The sequence below is a fragment of the Chanodichthys erythropterus genome, chromosome 11, assembly GCF_024489055.1.
Source record: "Chanodichthys erythropterus isolate Z2021 chromosome 11, ASM2448905v1, whole genome shotgun sequence".
Lineage (NCBI taxonomy): Eukaryota > Metazoa > Chordata > Actinopteri > Cypriniformes > Xenocyprididae > Chanodichthys > Chanodichthys erythropterus.
In genome coordinates, this window is record NC_090231.1 from 34,302,830 (window position 1) to 34,319,332 (window position 16,503).

General features: G+C 36.0%; 1 protein-coding gene across 1 annotated transcript in view; it reads left to right on the forward strand.

Annotated features, from left to right (window-relative positions):
• adam10a (ADAM metallopeptidase domain 10a) overlaps window positions 1–16,503 on the forward strand; it is a 77,573-nt gene that overhangs the window by 54,066 nt on the left and 7,004 nt on the right. The window contains exons 4-10 of the mRNA XM_067399528.1: window positions 3,666–3,824; window positions 9,549–9,649; window positions 9,942–10,112; window positions 10,204–10,296; window positions 11,352–11,535; window positions 15,164–15,327; window positions 16,297–16,480. Of these exons, the coding sequence (XP_067255629.1) occupies window positions 3,666–3,824; window positions 9,549–9,649; window positions 9,942–10,112; window positions 10,204–10,296; window positions 11,352–11,535; window positions 15,164–15,327; window positions 16,297–16,480 (1,056 nt within the window). The remainder of the gene's footprint in view (window positions 1–3,665; window positions 3,825–9,548; window positions 9,650–9,941; window positions 10,113–10,203; window positions 10,297–11,351; window positions 11,536–15,163; window positions 15,328–16,296; window positions 16,481–16,503) is intronic.

Below are 16,503 nucleotides of genomic sequence, written 5' to 3' on the forward strand. Positions count from 1 at the left end.
TATTTTAGTCATTGGAAATTGTTTTAGTTTTAGTCTAGTTTTAGTCGACTAAATATCATAAGATTTTAGTCGACTAAATCTACAGTAGAATTAGTCGACTAAAATCTAATTTAGTTAAATTGTAAGCATTAAGCATTTCCAATAAAAATGCTTCCACAGATCCAATACACTGATATAGGTACATCTGATATTCCCCAAACTGTTTATGTTCACCCAACTGTACTTTGCTCACCAAAGCGGACGGTTTTTGATCGTTCAAGTGCAAAAACACGTGAAAGAGCAAAATTCAGTACTTTTCAGGGATTGACACACTTATCATTGAGGTAGGCTACTATTATAGATTTCATTTTAAAAAAATTATTAGATTTGATTTTTAGTTTTTCCTGCTTTCATTGTAATTTTAGTTAAAAGTTTTAGTAATTTTTTGTTTATGTCTTTTAGTTTTTGCTTTTAAATGTCTATAACTTTTTATTTTTTGTTTATTTTAATACCTCAGGTTAAGCTAAAGCTTAGAAACTATTAAGTTTACATTTTTATAAGTTTACATTTTTATATATTTATCTTTTATTTCAGTTAATGTTTATTTAAAGTAATGAAGATTTCTTTGGTTTTAGGTTTAGTTAACTATAATAACTACTTTAATAACTATAATACTTGTAAAATATATTGAATAATGTGTCAAATAATGTTCTTAGTCTTTCCTTCCTGTGACAGAAGATACAGTAGTTTACTATGAATTAAACAGAAAATAAATTAAATACAGTTTATTGTTTAAACAAAATAACAATAATGACCAGGAAAAAAATAATAATTATAAACCATCCCGAAATACACCGTGACTCTTATTCTGAAATGTCTGCAGTCTGCACTGTAGCAGGCTGCTCATGAGGGAGATAAATATACATTCTTTCAACCGTCTAAAACATGCTACCATATAAACATTGTGTAGTAAACATTGTCATAATTCATCAACATTAGCTTATACGCAATCGGATGGCATAAATGTGCGCTATTCATTAATTGCGCAGCAGTCAGATGTGCTGCTGCACGAGCCTGTAGAGCGCGCAACAGCGCCGCGTTTCCCGCGGTTAGATCAGCACATTACAATTCAAATGTGCGCATCTTCCACACAGGACAGCAGTCCTGACTGGATATCTTCCCAAATCGTCCCTCTCTTTCATTTTCGTCTCGTTTTTATTCGTTGACGAAAATTAGAGTAGATTTTAGTCATAGTTTTAGTCATTCAAAACGCATTTTTATTTAGTCATCGTCTCGTTTTTGTCCGTGAAAAAATGTCGTTGACGAAAATTATGACGAAAATTATTCGTCAACGAAATTAACACTGGTGTGCACCAAACCCATCTGGTGGGTTTGCTGGCAAAAAGCTCTTATTTTAGTTTCATCTGACCATAGAAGCCGGTCCCGTTTGAAGTTCCAGTCTTGTCTGACAACTGAATATGCTGGAGATTGTTTCTGGATGAGAGCAGAGGATTTTTCTTGAAACCCTCCTGAACAACTTGTGGTGATGTAGGTGCTGTTTGATAATTTTTTTTTAGGCTTTCTGAGATTCAAGACTCAACTAATCTCTGCAATTCTCTAGCTGTGATCCTTGGAGAGTCTTTGGCCATTCAAACTTTCCTCCTCACCGTGCATTAGGATGATTTAGACACACGTCCTCTTCCAGGCAGATTTGTAATATGTTTAGGTGATTGGAACTTCTTAATTATTGCCCTGATGGTGGAAATGGGGATTTTCAATGTTTTAGGTATTTTCAAGTATGGCCTTGTATGACGTCAAAAGAGAGCAGAATTCCTTGTATAGGCACTTCTCCCTGATAAGCGTGCGCACACACATCACCCAGAACAAGAGCAAGAGCACGCCCATCAACGCGTTTCGTTCATTTTTCAACAATGGCTGTGTCCCAATTGAGGGGCTGCACCCTTTGAAGGCTGCATACGTCATCGGTCTCATTTAAGGAAAAACCGTTAGATTGCAACGTAAGAAAGAAATTGCAGTATTTTACACCTCACAATGAATGTCAATTTTATTACGGTTACTTTTCTTAAATATGACATCCTTGATGAAGTATTCAGCCTTCAAATGCGACCTCCGAAGGACAAAGCCTCCAAAATGAGACGCAGCTCCTGTCAACAAAGGAGTGTGTTTTTGGTTGTGAGGGAAAGATTACCTTTTTCAGCTTCCCAAAGAACCCAGCATTAAGGGAACAGTGGATGAAGTTTGTTTTTCCAGGGCAGCAACGGAGTATGCACGTATGTTTGTTTGTTCCCGGGATTTCGGTGATGAATACTTTGTAAACAAGTCCCAGTTCGGCACTGGATTTGCAGATCGCGGGTGGTGAGTAAAGCTGCATCAGATGTCTGTGTGTTGTTGGCAATCGGCGCGCAAGTGCATATAATCTAAACAACACAAACACTTTTGTTCCCTTTGTATTTATAATGATGTTGCAGCTAGCAGACATTGCAGAAGCTGCACACTCTCTTTAGCTCTGCCCACAGCACTGACGGCAGATACGCCTCCAGGATCTCAGTTTTTTCCGGAAAGAATTGGTTTAGCGTATCTATCTTTTATAAATATGGCAAAACTAAAGACTTTTCGGAGATAAAAAGGATGCATTGTTACTCTATATGTACTCAAGATTAACATGAGATTGGCAGAAACTGTGTGTGATAACCCCCCTTTAAGAGTTCATGAACACACATTCAGAACTTGGCAATCTGTTTGAAATTGAAGCAGAATTTTCCAGGATGTGCTCTGTCGGCGTAGGAAGCTCCACTCCCCTGTTTGTTTCTGTGCTGCACTTCAAATATTTTGGTGTAGTTCACGTTCACTGTTCCTTGATGGTAAAATAATTTTCCCTGTTCCTCACTACCAAAGAATTTCTAAAGACATGTCTTTTCTGAGTACTTGACTGTTAACCCATTTAAAAAAACTGTATAATGGATCTATATGATGTTTTGCCTTTTTTACTGCATGTAGTGATTTTGTAGATTTTTTTTTTTGTGATTGTTTTTGTTTCATATCAACAGTATTTTTAATGTATTTTAGTTATATTTATCATTGTTTTACATACATTGTGAGATGGTTTAGGTGGTGTTATTTTTTTTCTGTAATTGGAACATTTTTCTTATCTAAATCTTTGCATGGGTTTCTATGGGAGTGTCTAGAAAAATGTTCCCATTGGTTGCTAAAGTTATATTTATAAAATATTTACATGAAAAATACACCTATAAATATTGCAAAACAGCTGCATAGTATGTTTTGAAAAAAATAAGCAAATAATTATAATGTTGTTACCTCTGGCACAAACCTGAGCATTAAAGTGTTAATGCAGTAATTCTTAAAATAAGAATATTTTTGTACCTATGTTCTACTGTCTCACTTTGTTCTTGGTTCTGGCTGGTATTTTTGCAACATTTCAGACAATTATTGCCTCCTTATTACTCATTTTTGTTGTTGTGTCCTCATTTGTTAGTCACTTTGAATAAAAGCATATCATATTATGGAAGCATTTCTCATTCTTCCTCTGTCATATTTCATGACATGGCCACTGTCTTCAAGCACAGAGAGAGAGAGCTGTTTCTGTACCCTGAATGACTTTACAATTGCCTTTGGTCTTTAACCTTTGGTTTGTTTTTATCTTGCAGGTGAGAAGGGCACTCTGACCCATGGCTCTATCATTGATGGGAAGTTTGATGGTTTCATTAAAAGCCATCATGGAACATACTACGTAGAACCAGCAGAAAGATACCTCAAAGACCAGAATGTGCCCTACCACTCAGTCATCTACCATGAGGATGACATCGGTGAGCTAATATTAGCAGTGGAGTGACCTATCACTCCTATCCTTTAATAATCTCCTGTTTCATAGTGTGCATGTGTCGAGCTTACTGATTGGATTTTTTTGTATGTAGTGTTAGTATAGTTTATGGTTTGCTGAGATATATTTAGCAAACAAACTTTTTATACACTACTGTTAAAAATGTTTGGGGTCGGTAAGGTTTTTTAATTGTTTTTGAAAGAAATCTTGTGAAATATTATTACAATTTAAAATAAGTTCATGTCATTTTATTCCTATGATGACAAAGCTGAATTTTCTGCATCATTATTTCAGTTTTCAGTGTCACATGATCTTTCAGAAATCATTCTAATATGCTGATTTGGGGATCGTGAAACATTTAATTATTTTCAATGTTGAAAATTATTGTGCTGCTTAATATTTTTGTGGAATGATATTATATATATATATATATATATATATATATAATATATAATTTTTTCAGGATTATTTTAATTAAAAATGTGCAAAAAGAACAGCATTTATTTGAAAAATAAATCTTTTTGTAACAACAGTATAAAAATCTTTACTGTCAGTTTTGATAAATTTAATGCATCCTCTCTGAATAAATGTTAATTTCTTTAAATATCAAAAATCATACTCACCCCAAATGTTTGAATGGTAGTGTACATAAATAAAAGTAATTTGAAGCTAACCAGTTGCTCAAGTCAGTTTTAGATACTGTAAATGTAAATAAACTGCTTTCAGTATAATCAAGGTTATACATAGTTGAAGATCCACATCATGTTAGCTTTTTTTTTTTTTGAGCTGATAAATGAATGTGTCTGAGTGGGTCTGTCTCCAATCACTGATGTTTTGAGACTCTCTTGAGTGTGATGAGAGCTGTTAAAATGGCTGGATTATGGAATTGGTTTCAAATTGCATGTTTTGATTGCGTTTGGATGGAAAAGTGCTGTTAATGTTGGAATCACAGCATATTATGATGGTCATTATTATCCTATACTCTTTTGAAAAGGTATTTTGGATCATGAGCATGAAATTGGGTGAATTAGTGTAATATAAATCATTGGCACACAAATAAACCAGTTTAGAACACAGCAAAAATGCAGTGAGCCTCCCCTTCTCGCCTAAAGGCACAAAGACTACAACGTCAAATGCAATAAACTTGAGGATTGTAATACGCACTAGACTTTACTATGTTTTGTCCCACTCTCCCTATCTTGCATTCTGTCATTCACTTACCCTCTCAATCAAACATAGTGGTGCACTTTTGCTGCTCCTCAGTCTGATAAAGCCTCTTAAATACTAGCATATGTTATCACTGTTATAATACCTAGTACAAAGAGGTGATAAAAAAATTACATCATTGCCCTGTCAAAGATTAGCTGCTTGTAAACTGGGATGCTATCCTCTTTATATACACTGCTGTCCAAAAGTTTGGATTCAGTAAGATTTTTTTTATTATTTTGAAAAAAATGAATACTGGGAAAAAAATGTATTAATGTTCCCTATTTTTAATATAATAAGGAATTTCTGTGAGCACCAAATCAGCATATTAGAATGATTTCTGAAGGATCATGTGACAATTCAGCTTATGTTTTAAAATATATTAAAATAGAAACGTTTTAACATTTAAATGTGTAATAATATTTCACAATATTATGATTTTACTGTATTTTTGATGATAATAAATGAGAATAATAGCATAAGAAACAAAAATGTACCAACTTTTGAACAGTGGTATACATTTAAAGTGGATTATTCTGGTGCTGGATGCTGATTGTTCAGTAAAGCTTTCTTAAATGTATACAAAACAAGGAAAAACCTAGCATTTGCTGATTTATAAAGTATAGTGTTAACTAGGGGTGTAACAGTTTTAGGTAAAAAAAAAAAAAAAAAAAATCTGACCGTACAGTTCTCCACCCATGGTTCGACACACTCTTTTCTTTATTGAATTTATTAATTTTTCATTTTTATTTTTTTTCCCCCTGAACATAACATAACAACTGAACATAACCAAACCATGAATAATTTGAACCATTAACCACTAGTGTTACCAGCATGTGGAAGTGCAAAAGGAAATGGAGTGTCTTATCCACACAGCTCTGTCATTCTATTTCTGTGAAGTGGTAAAATGCTCAGTATCAGTATTGGCTGTGGGAAAAACATGATGACTATCTCTAGCTTACGCACATACACCATAGATTCAGTTAAATCATCAGATGACTGGAAACCTTGCTGAAGACACTGTAATGGCTCACTCCAGCTTGCATGTTGAGTGTGCTCATGCACAATAAGTGAGAGAGAGTTTATCATCATTAAAGAGAGCTAATGTATGTTCACTGCAAGAGTGGATGAGGTCAGTTTGGGACTTTGAGTTTGTTTCAGTGGGAGGGAAAGAGAAAGAGTTAATTGTAGCTGACAGTGGTCTATTGAAGCACAAGGATAGAGGTCAGAAGGAGAGGGGAGTGAACTCTGGGTCACTTACTGGCTCATGCCAGGCTTAGAAATGTGGGTATGTTTCTCCTCTTGAAACATACACTTACAGGAGAACCTTACTGACATTAAATGATAGAATCAAAATTGTGAACACTGTAATTGACCATATTTTAGGCTCAATTTTAATCAATTTGTCTAAATAAGGAAGACTCCTGTTTGACTAAAGCTAAATGTTTGGCTAAATGTTTCTGACATTTAAATACAGAGAAGTTCTGGAAAAAAACATTTATAGTTTGTAAAATATACACTGTCAAATTATATTTGAAAGTATTATTGCCACTTCCATAGACATCAATGTGTTTTATTGATATCTGTTATTCACAAAATGAATAGTGCCCCATTGTTGTTGCCTTTTGGTGAATTATAAGCTATAAAATATGTGAAAGACTGAATTGATGCATTACTTGTATTCGTAATGTTCGGGAATAGCAACAAATGCATTAATGAATGTTCTTGCTGTGATAATTCAAAAGTATAATCGAATATGATGACATTGCAGTAATTATTACAGTGAAAGAATTATTATTATTAAAGTTTTATTATAAATAATACAGTCATTTTTATTTGGGGGTTAGTATTTTCCACACGAAACACAAACAGTTCATGACGCCCCTGCATCTACTGTACTTTATTGATGCATTTGCCTCTAACCATTTACCTCAATCCCATGATGCCTACTCACATTGGGTTTGTTTCAGTGTCATTTATACTTAATGGTCCACCATAATGGAGTTTTCTGAGAATTTAAGCTGGTATTATTGCATATTTTAATAAGCTCAATCTTCACAGTATGGGTTGTTAATACTGAAACTCGACACTTGCCACTTGAGGCATGCACAACCTGTCACATCAACAGTTGGATTTAGTCTTGTGTTTCCGAGTGGTTGTTTGTCAGTTTATTTGTGTTGTTGTTTTGCTGTTCATTACTTTACATTAGCAAAAATGTGTCAGTACATGAATAATTTCCAGTCAAACAACCCACATTTTTGTGTTAATTTTCTCAAGAGCAAAAATATGAATCTGGGATTTCAGCTAAAAGCTTGCCATGCTTCCATTTCGATTACTTTGACAAGCAAGAGGCTTTTTTCCTCTCAGAAGATAGATTTCTATTCTCTCTTTGAGGCACTTGTCATTTTCTTTTGCACTCGTTTCCTCTAGACAGATGTCTCTCTTGTTCTGCCCACCGTAATTTGCATTTGAATGGGGCTGCATTCAGTGTGGAACAATAAAAACCTCACAGAGAAGAAATGGAGTTGTTGTGATCAGAGTTCAGAGTGTCAGTTTTTCCCTAACTACCACCAAGACGCTTTCAACCACATACTGTACATATTCTCTTCTCCTCCATGCCCTCACCTGACAGAGATGTCTGTACATGCTTACATTATTCCACCACAGCCCATTTCTGCTTGAAGAAAACATTGCTCAAGTTCTCTCAGGAGAGAGAGAGATGTTTTTCAGTGTGCTGTCTCACATCGAAAGCTCAGTATCTTCACACTTCCCGTACACCTTTTGGCCTGTCACTCATCCAGGCACGGACAGGCTAATGCAGCAGTTCCACTCAACCATGCACATGATGCTGAATTGTAAAGATTATCATGAGAGTAACTCATCTGGGATCCTCAGCATCTATGTGTGGTTATAGTTCCCTGTGGAGTTCTCATAGATGCTCTGCTGTCTCATTAGACCAACTCTCTTTTTTTCACTGAGAGTGTCTGGCAGGCCTGGGACTGAGAAATCATCAGAATAAACCTGTCATGGGTAATTAGACTGGTACACATGCACTCTGCTTATGATCTATTGTGCTATTTTTATAATTTCTTCAGTCTGTTCTTATCTAATCTATGAGTTGGGTGGATACTCCTCTGGTCGTCAGTCTTCTGTCAATGACAAGATGATTTTTTTTTTGTCAGAATGACACCCATGCCCAATTTTAGGGCAGTGAATATTCCTTTCTGTACTGACAGCATTTTACATTTTGATATGAATATTATAAAAAGGCCTAGGAGCTTGAAATAACATGCCTGAAATAGTCACTTTAAATTTGCATTAGTGTAAGGCTGAATCCAGAGGTCCTCAACATAATGGTCACATCATCATCAAAAATTTCTATTACAGAATGCTCCAAATGTTTGATAAAACAATTGGAATTTAAGTCATCTTTGATTATAAGTAACAGACGGTTTCATGAGTCAGTTTGTCAGATTGTGCCAATTGAACTGTGTGCATGTATATATGTGCCTGTGTGTGTATGTGCCATATTTTGGGGACAAACCGAATGTCCTTCTAACAATAGTAATACCAGTAATTTTTTAATCATACAGAATGATGTTTTTTGAAAATGTAAAAATGCAGAAAGTTTTCTGTGATGGGTAGGTTTAAGGTTAGGGATAAAATAGTTTGTACAGTATAAAGATCATTATGTCTATGGAAAGTCCCCATAAAACATGGGCACCCATTTTGTGTGTGTGTGTGCGCAGAGGCTTCCACCCTACTGGCTTGCATTTTTTGGAGGCACTGCTCTCCTGAAAGTTAGATTGCATATAGCAGATCACTTCGGTTGACTAACCTGCCAGCAGGAGGGGAGCAAGTGCTTTTTTTGATTATGGATGCTGGCAGAATTTCAATATACACTTTCCATTAAAAATATACAATATCTAGAGAGACATTCGATTATACTCTCATTTTCGTTTCTGCTGATGTTTGGTTATTGCAAGCAGAGAAAACAGGATCCAGAATGAACTTTCTGTCAAAAAAAATTCTTACCTTGCATACTTGCTATAATTGTATTATTTATTTTATTATTATTATTCATTTATTTATTTATTTTATTTATTTATTTTAAGCTCTGCAGCTACAAAAAGGGTGAGACGTCAAATATCATTAAATATTCCCATCACAGTAACAGAAATAGTTGGACTTGGTAACAGCTATGTGTGATAATACTCTGTGCAGTTTCTTTGCTGAGAGGCTTCGCCTCAGGATAAATGTAAAGTTTTGACTCGGTGTCTTTTCAGTTATGTATCATATTCTGTTGAGGTTTAAAATAGTTAAAAATGAATAAAAAGGAAGATTAAGTCTAAATAAAAGGGTATAATTAAATAAATAAAGGTCAGTTAAGTAAAGGTTAAGTGCAGCAGGCTGCTTAATTAGAGACTACACATGTTAACAATATAGTTTTGAAATGCACAAGCATTGAGTTGCATTGGTTAACTCTTGATTTTTCTCTTCGCAGATTACCCTCACAAGTACGGAGCAGAAGGTGGTTGTGCAGATCACTCTGTATTTGAGAGAATGAAGAAATACCAGGCATCTGCAGTGGAGGAGCCCACCCAGGTCAGCGCCAACAGCCCAGTTTATACAACTCAGCTGAACACCACCTAATATCACCAGCTAGCACTAGATTCTGATCTCAAACAAACAATACAAACAAACATAGAAACCCTGACACACAGGGAGATCTGGAAAATTTCCTCTTTCCCATGATTCTGAAGTTTAGATTTCAATTTGATACTATGCCATAATACACCAGAGAAAGACTAAATATTGATTTGAAATAAATAATTCTGTATATCTCTGTGCCCAAAAAATGTCTGTCTTCTCAGTTAAGTTCTTATGTGTCCTGCAGTTTTCTCAGCAGCAGACAACCCATGTCATTGATGAAGAGATAGCTGATGGGCCGGTAATCTTGAGGAAACGTCGTGCAGCACAGCAAGAGAAAAATACCTGTCAGCTCTTCATCCAGACAGATCACCTCTTTTTCAAATACTATGGCTCCAGGGAGGCTGTGATCGCACAGGTACACCTTATGCACAGGTGTCTTAATGGCAAATGGTGCCTGCTCTGTTTTATATTACACATTCATAGGGTTGTTCTTTTGGGTTATGCAGATTTCCAGTCATGTGAAGGCCATTGACTCCATCTATCAAGGCACGGATTTTCAGGGCATCCGCAATATCAGCTTCATGGTGAAGAGAATCAAGGTGAGTGCATTTCTCTCTTCACTGTTATCTTCATTTCTTTCTCCGTCTACATGAGATGTGGTGCTTTTCTATTATGTGAATGTCATTTCCTGTTGCAATTGTAATATGCATTGAGACTGCTAGGTAGTTAATGTAAGAATGTCCAGTTCTTGACATATTTAATCTGTGAACTTTAAACAAGATATTCTTCTTCTTATCCATCATGATTACCTCGAAGACTAGTTACATATTGACCGACCTATCTTAAACTGTTACAGTTGTACAGAGGGGTTACAGATCTCACTTAGTATTGACCAGATGTCAATAAAAGCTTGTCAGTCCATGTACTGCAGCTCTTTTTAGTCCTGGGCTACTGCTCTACAAATAATTATTTTGCTGTTTAAAGGGTTAGTTCACCCAAAAATGAAATTTCTGTCATTAATTACTCACCCTCTTGTCGTCCCAAACCCGTAAGACCTTTGTTCATCTTCGGAACATAAATTAAGATATTTTTAATGAAATCTGAGGGTTTCTGAACCACACATAGGCAGCAACGTCATTGTACCTTTCAAGGTCCAGAAAGGTATTAAAGTCATTGTTAAAATAGTCCATGTGAGTACAGTGGTTCAACCTTAATGTTGTGAAGCGACGAGAATACTTTTTGTGTGGAAAAAGTCAGAAGATGAACAAAGGTCTTATGGGTTTGGGATGATATGAGGGTGAGTACTTAATGACAGAAGTTTCATTTTTGGGTGAACTATCCCTTTAATGGGCTCTTCACACAGAATGTGTTTAAAAACAGTTATGGACAAAAGTGTTTTTTTTTTGTTGTTGTTGTTTTTTTTGAGGCACAAAAGCGAAATTTAACTTGACAGTGTTTTAATGCAATATTCTTGAATGAGACAGTGAAAAAGTCGGTGACGACCATCTAACACTTTTACATAATTTTTTTTTTTTTTTTTTTTTAACTCAAAGGAGGACATAAAATGTTAGATCCATCCTAGATCTCATGTAGATTGTACAAATAATAGCCAACTGTTGTATTAAACTGAAGTCTGTTTGTGTTTCTATTTTAGATCAACACTACCGCTGATGAGACGGATCGCTCTAACCCTTTCCGATTTGCCAACATCGGTGTTGAGAAATTTCTAGAGCTTAACTCGGAGCAGAATCATGATGACTACTGCTTAGCCTACGTCTTCACAGATAGAGATTTTGATGATGGAGTCCTGGGTCTAGCCTGGGTTGGGGCTCCTTCAGGTATGATCAGAGCTGCACATACAGGGTGTGTGAGTGAGATAGTGTCTGCTAATCAGAAATTAAATCAGCATGGATGTTGGGAGATGAGGTAGAGGATGCAGGGCTAAAGACCTGCAAATCAGGCTTGATGTTAATGAGTATTAATGCTAATGATTGAATGTGGGACTGGTCATGTCATCGCCATTACAATCAGCCTGATGAAAAATCTATCAGTGAAAGTCCTCACACTGTGTGTGTGTGTGTGTGTGTGTACACGTGTTTACTCTGCTATACTTTGGAGCCCTAATTGTCCCCAGATTTTAGTTAAAGGGATAGTTCACGCAAAAATTCTGTCATTTACTCGCCGTCATGTCGTTCCAAACCTGTATGAATTTCTTTTCTTTTTTTTCTTTTTTTTTTGCTGTCATCAAAAGAATGATGACAATTTTCATTTTTGGGTGAATTATCTCTTTAAATGTGTCCTTTGTGGTCATCTGCATTTGAAAAACTGATTAAATAATATAATAAAAATAAATAGTATTATTTAAATTAATTATAATCATAATGAATTGCATGTTAAATAATTTTAAAAAATTAATTAAATATTGTAAATGTTTTGGTCTGGGGTTAGGATCAGTCTGTAGTAATTGTTTACATTCATATAGACATAATACAAGTCTAAGATTTTTTTTGTTTGTTTGTTTGTTTGTTTTTGTTTTGTAAACTTTTCTAAACTGCATTAGTCTCAAGGTAAAGAGAAGTTGAGACAAGGGCAGAGTGACATCCATGCTTTGCATACAGAATAGATCCATAAAGCTCAACACAACTTTCCTTTCAGCTCTGCTTGATAAAAACCCCATTCGTGTTTTCACATATTTGCCTTTCTTTAACGCAAACTTGCACACCTTGATAGTGAGAGATTCTTTTCTTCACCTTTAATTTGTGTTCGTTTCTATTCATGTATTCATGTTGCTGGGGAGGTGTGCATCCCTTTCACCTCTTTGGCTCATTCAAATTGTGAGATCGCTCTGAGCACTTCAGTTCAGTTTTCTGCCTGCTGTACAGACACTCACCAATAGACAAATGCACAGCTTGTTGCATAAACACATAGTTTCTTTATGTTGTCTTGTTTAAAGGATTCAGTGACTTGAAGACTTATTAATATGCGTAGCCTATTGTAAGGCAGTTGAGTCCTCATTAGGGCAATTGAGATTTTGCACCAGATGGGACTGAATGCTTATGCATATTTCAGTTTTTATTTCACGATACGGATATTTTTGAGCATAAAACAAGCTAATTTCTACATAACTTTTTTTTTTTTTTTTCTCAATGTCACTTTGAAAATAAAATATCCCAGAGAACAACACTGCAATATAAGGTCTGTAATATATAATTCAACAAAATTAAGTCTTTGCACTTAAATTAAAAAACTTCATTTACACTTTAACACTGTTCTTGAGGGGGAACACAAATCCTCAAAAAGAATCCTGTCAATCAATAAAGGTAAATTAGCATTGTTTAAATTTGCTACTTTGATTTCACTCAGGCTAATTACCAGGGACAACAGCAATTGCTGTCTTGCTAAACCACTCAGCTGAGTGAATGAACTTATCATCATACATGTTTGTATGCATGTGTGTTTGTATCATTATTCAGGGAACATAACAGAAAATTAATTCACACATGTTTACAATTTGATGCTGTTAAAAGTTCTCTAAGCGATCCTGAGCGGAGTAAGTTCCTGTTGAAGTTCGAAGTGTTGTCAAACAAAACAGAGGATAGCTAGACCCTCCCTCCACCTCCTCTTCCCCCTCCCCTCCGTGCTTCCTGTAACAGTCATGAACGCGCATTTAAAATGTTTTGGCCTAAAAACACGTGACATCGCTTAGAGGACCTTTAAACTATGCTAATAATGTATTTTGTATAGCTGTATTTGTCATTAAAAGCATTGGCTTGAGATGACAAATTTCAAAAAATATGTGACACTCAACTCTTAGGATAAAGATTCTCAATGTGAGATGTGTAGACCACCTATTACTTGCATTACTACACTACACTACACTACTTCAACCAGTACACTGGCTTTACCCAAATTTGAACAGAAGGTGTGTTGGAGTACTTTCACACAGAAATATTTTTAAAGGTATTAGTGGCACGTCTTTGCCCTCTGTCTATGTGTATGCTACGCTGGTCATTTGTATTTGGTGATATTTGCTGCTTTTGTGGGCATCTGAGCCACAGCTACAGTGAGATCACTTCATTTCTACACGTCTCAGTGTTGATTATTTAATCAAGTTTAAACACCAGTGTCACCAAAGAACATTTCCCCCATCTTCCATTGGTTGGACAAACAGATCCCCGAATCTCATCCCCAAACTCACACAATTGGTTGAGCCAGTGTTCCTGTGCCAGGATGGTTGCGATACTCAAACAAACAGATCAGCAGGTTGAGAGAGCAACATTATTTATATTAATAGAGCTATAATATAGCTATCTCTGCATATTAAATTAAGATAGAAGTTTGACTTTAAAAATGTATAACTTTGATTACATTCACGTGATGGTCTTGGGATGCTTGTATAAATTATTTGTTCATGTTTATGAGTAGAGCAAAAGCATGTTCCTTAGAGGTGCCCTAGAATTAAAAATTAAATTTACCTTAGCATAGTTTAATAAAAAGAGTTCAGTACATGGAAAAGACATACATTGAGTTTCAAACTCCATTGTTTCCTCCTCCTTATATACATCTCATTTGTTTAAAAGACCTCCGAAGAACAGGCGAATCTCAACATAACATCGACTGTTACGTGACAGTCGGGATCATTAATATGTACGCCCCCAATATTTGCACATGCCAGCTCATGTTCAAGCATTAGACAAGGGCAGCCAGTATTAATGTCTGGATCTGTGCACAGCTGAATCATCAGACTAGGTAAGCAAGCAAGGACAATAGTGAAAAATGGCAGATGGAGCGATAATAACTGACATGATCCATGATAACATGATATTTTTAGTGATATTTGTAAATTGTCTTTCTAAATTGTCTTTCGTTAGCATGTTGCTAATGCACTGTTAAATGTGGTTAAAGTTTCGTTTCTATCATGGAGACAAGACTGTCGTTATTTTCATTTTTTAAACACTTGCAGTCTGTATAATTCATAAACACAACTTCATTCTTTATAAATCTCTCCAACAGTGTGTAATGTTAGCTTTAGCCAAGGAGCACAGCCTCAAATTCATTCAGAATCAAATGTAAACATACAAATAAATACTGTACTTACGCGATTAGACATGCTGCATGACGGACACTTTGTAAAGATCCATTTTGAGGGTTATATTAGCTGTGTGAACTTTGTTTATGCTGTTTAAGGCAGTCGCGAGCTCCGGGGGTGGGGAGCACGAGAGTTTAAAGGGGCCGCAGCCTGAATCGGCGCATATTTAATGATGCCCCAAAATAGGCAGTTCAAAAAAATGAATAAAAAAAAAATCTATGGGGTATTTTGAGCTGAAACTTCACAGACACATTCAGGGGACACGTTAGACTTATATTACATCTTTTAAAAAGAAGTTCTACGGCACCTTTAATGAATTCACCACTTAAGAATGATGGGGATACTGATATCATCATTTATCTTATGTGTCGTTTCAGGCAGCTCTGGTGGAATATGTGAAAAGAATAAACCGTACTCTGATGGAAAGAGGAAGTCTCTGAACACTGGTATCATCACAGTGCAAAACTACGCTTCACACGTTCCCCCTAAAGTCTCCCACATCACCTTCGCTCATGAGGTCGGACATAACTTCGGCTCTCCGGTGAGTCCTTCTCACTTCATGTTCGGCATCCTAGACAGATTAGCAGTAGACTACACACCTCAGCTGAATCCTTTATGAACAAATTCGTAGCACACATTACAGTACTGCCTTTGAGGCCTTTAAACTGTCAGATTGATCTAGCCAGACTGTTATAATATCCTGACCTAGTATTTGCTCAATCCTCTGTAGCTCGTTTCAGTAAGCAATTGTCAAGAACTGGCCCATGGCCCATTGAAAAATAGTGTTGGATAGTTTGTCTAGTTTTTTTATTAGCTGCAGGCCAATTAAGATGTTTCTTGCTTCTGCCAAATACATATAGTTCAGCTGTGAGGAGAATATTAGATAGAATTTTAGAATAATGATATTTAGTTACCTTTATAAGGCATTTTTCTCACATTCAAAGTTTTTTAAAGAGAATGTAATGGATATTTGCTACCGCCACTAATGTGCAGCATATATATAGCAATAGCAATAGAAGAAAAAAAAACCTCAAACCAACCTAAACCTGGTTTTCTGGTTTTTAACTGCTCTCCCAGTCTGGTCAGGCTGTCCTGTGTACATGGGGAATATTACAATGCCAAAATTGTAGAATTTGGCATTTTAATGATAAAAGAGATACAAGTATATTAATTTCAAGGGGCACCCTGAGATTTTTAATGATCACACAGAATCAAGACTACATTTAAGCATCTTTTTTTTTCTTTTTTTTTTTTTACAGTATATTGTCCCATCCCATCCCCGTTATGTTGCAATAGGGCCTCCACAGATTGCAGGGTGAGCACCCCCTGCTGGTCTTAGTAACACTTCCAAAAGCAACCTTAGTGTTTATTTTTCATTCTTGTACTGACCAAGTTTCCAATTCCAACCCTTTTTGGCTTCAGTGGCAAGCACTGCAGGGATAGTGAATATTTCAAGTGTGTTTGTAAGCTTGTTGCTGATTATGCTTGTCTCTCTTTCTCTGTCTTCCAGCATGACTCAGGAATTGATTGCACTCCAGGAGAAGCTAAGGCTCAGGACCAGAAAGAAAGAGGCAACTACATTATGTATGCCAGAGCCACATCAGGAGACAAGTCCAACAACAACAAGTTCTCTATCTGCAGCATTCGCAACATCAGCCAGGTGTTGGATAAGAAGAGATTGTCCTGCTTTGTCGGTGAGATTTTAACCTCCTACAAG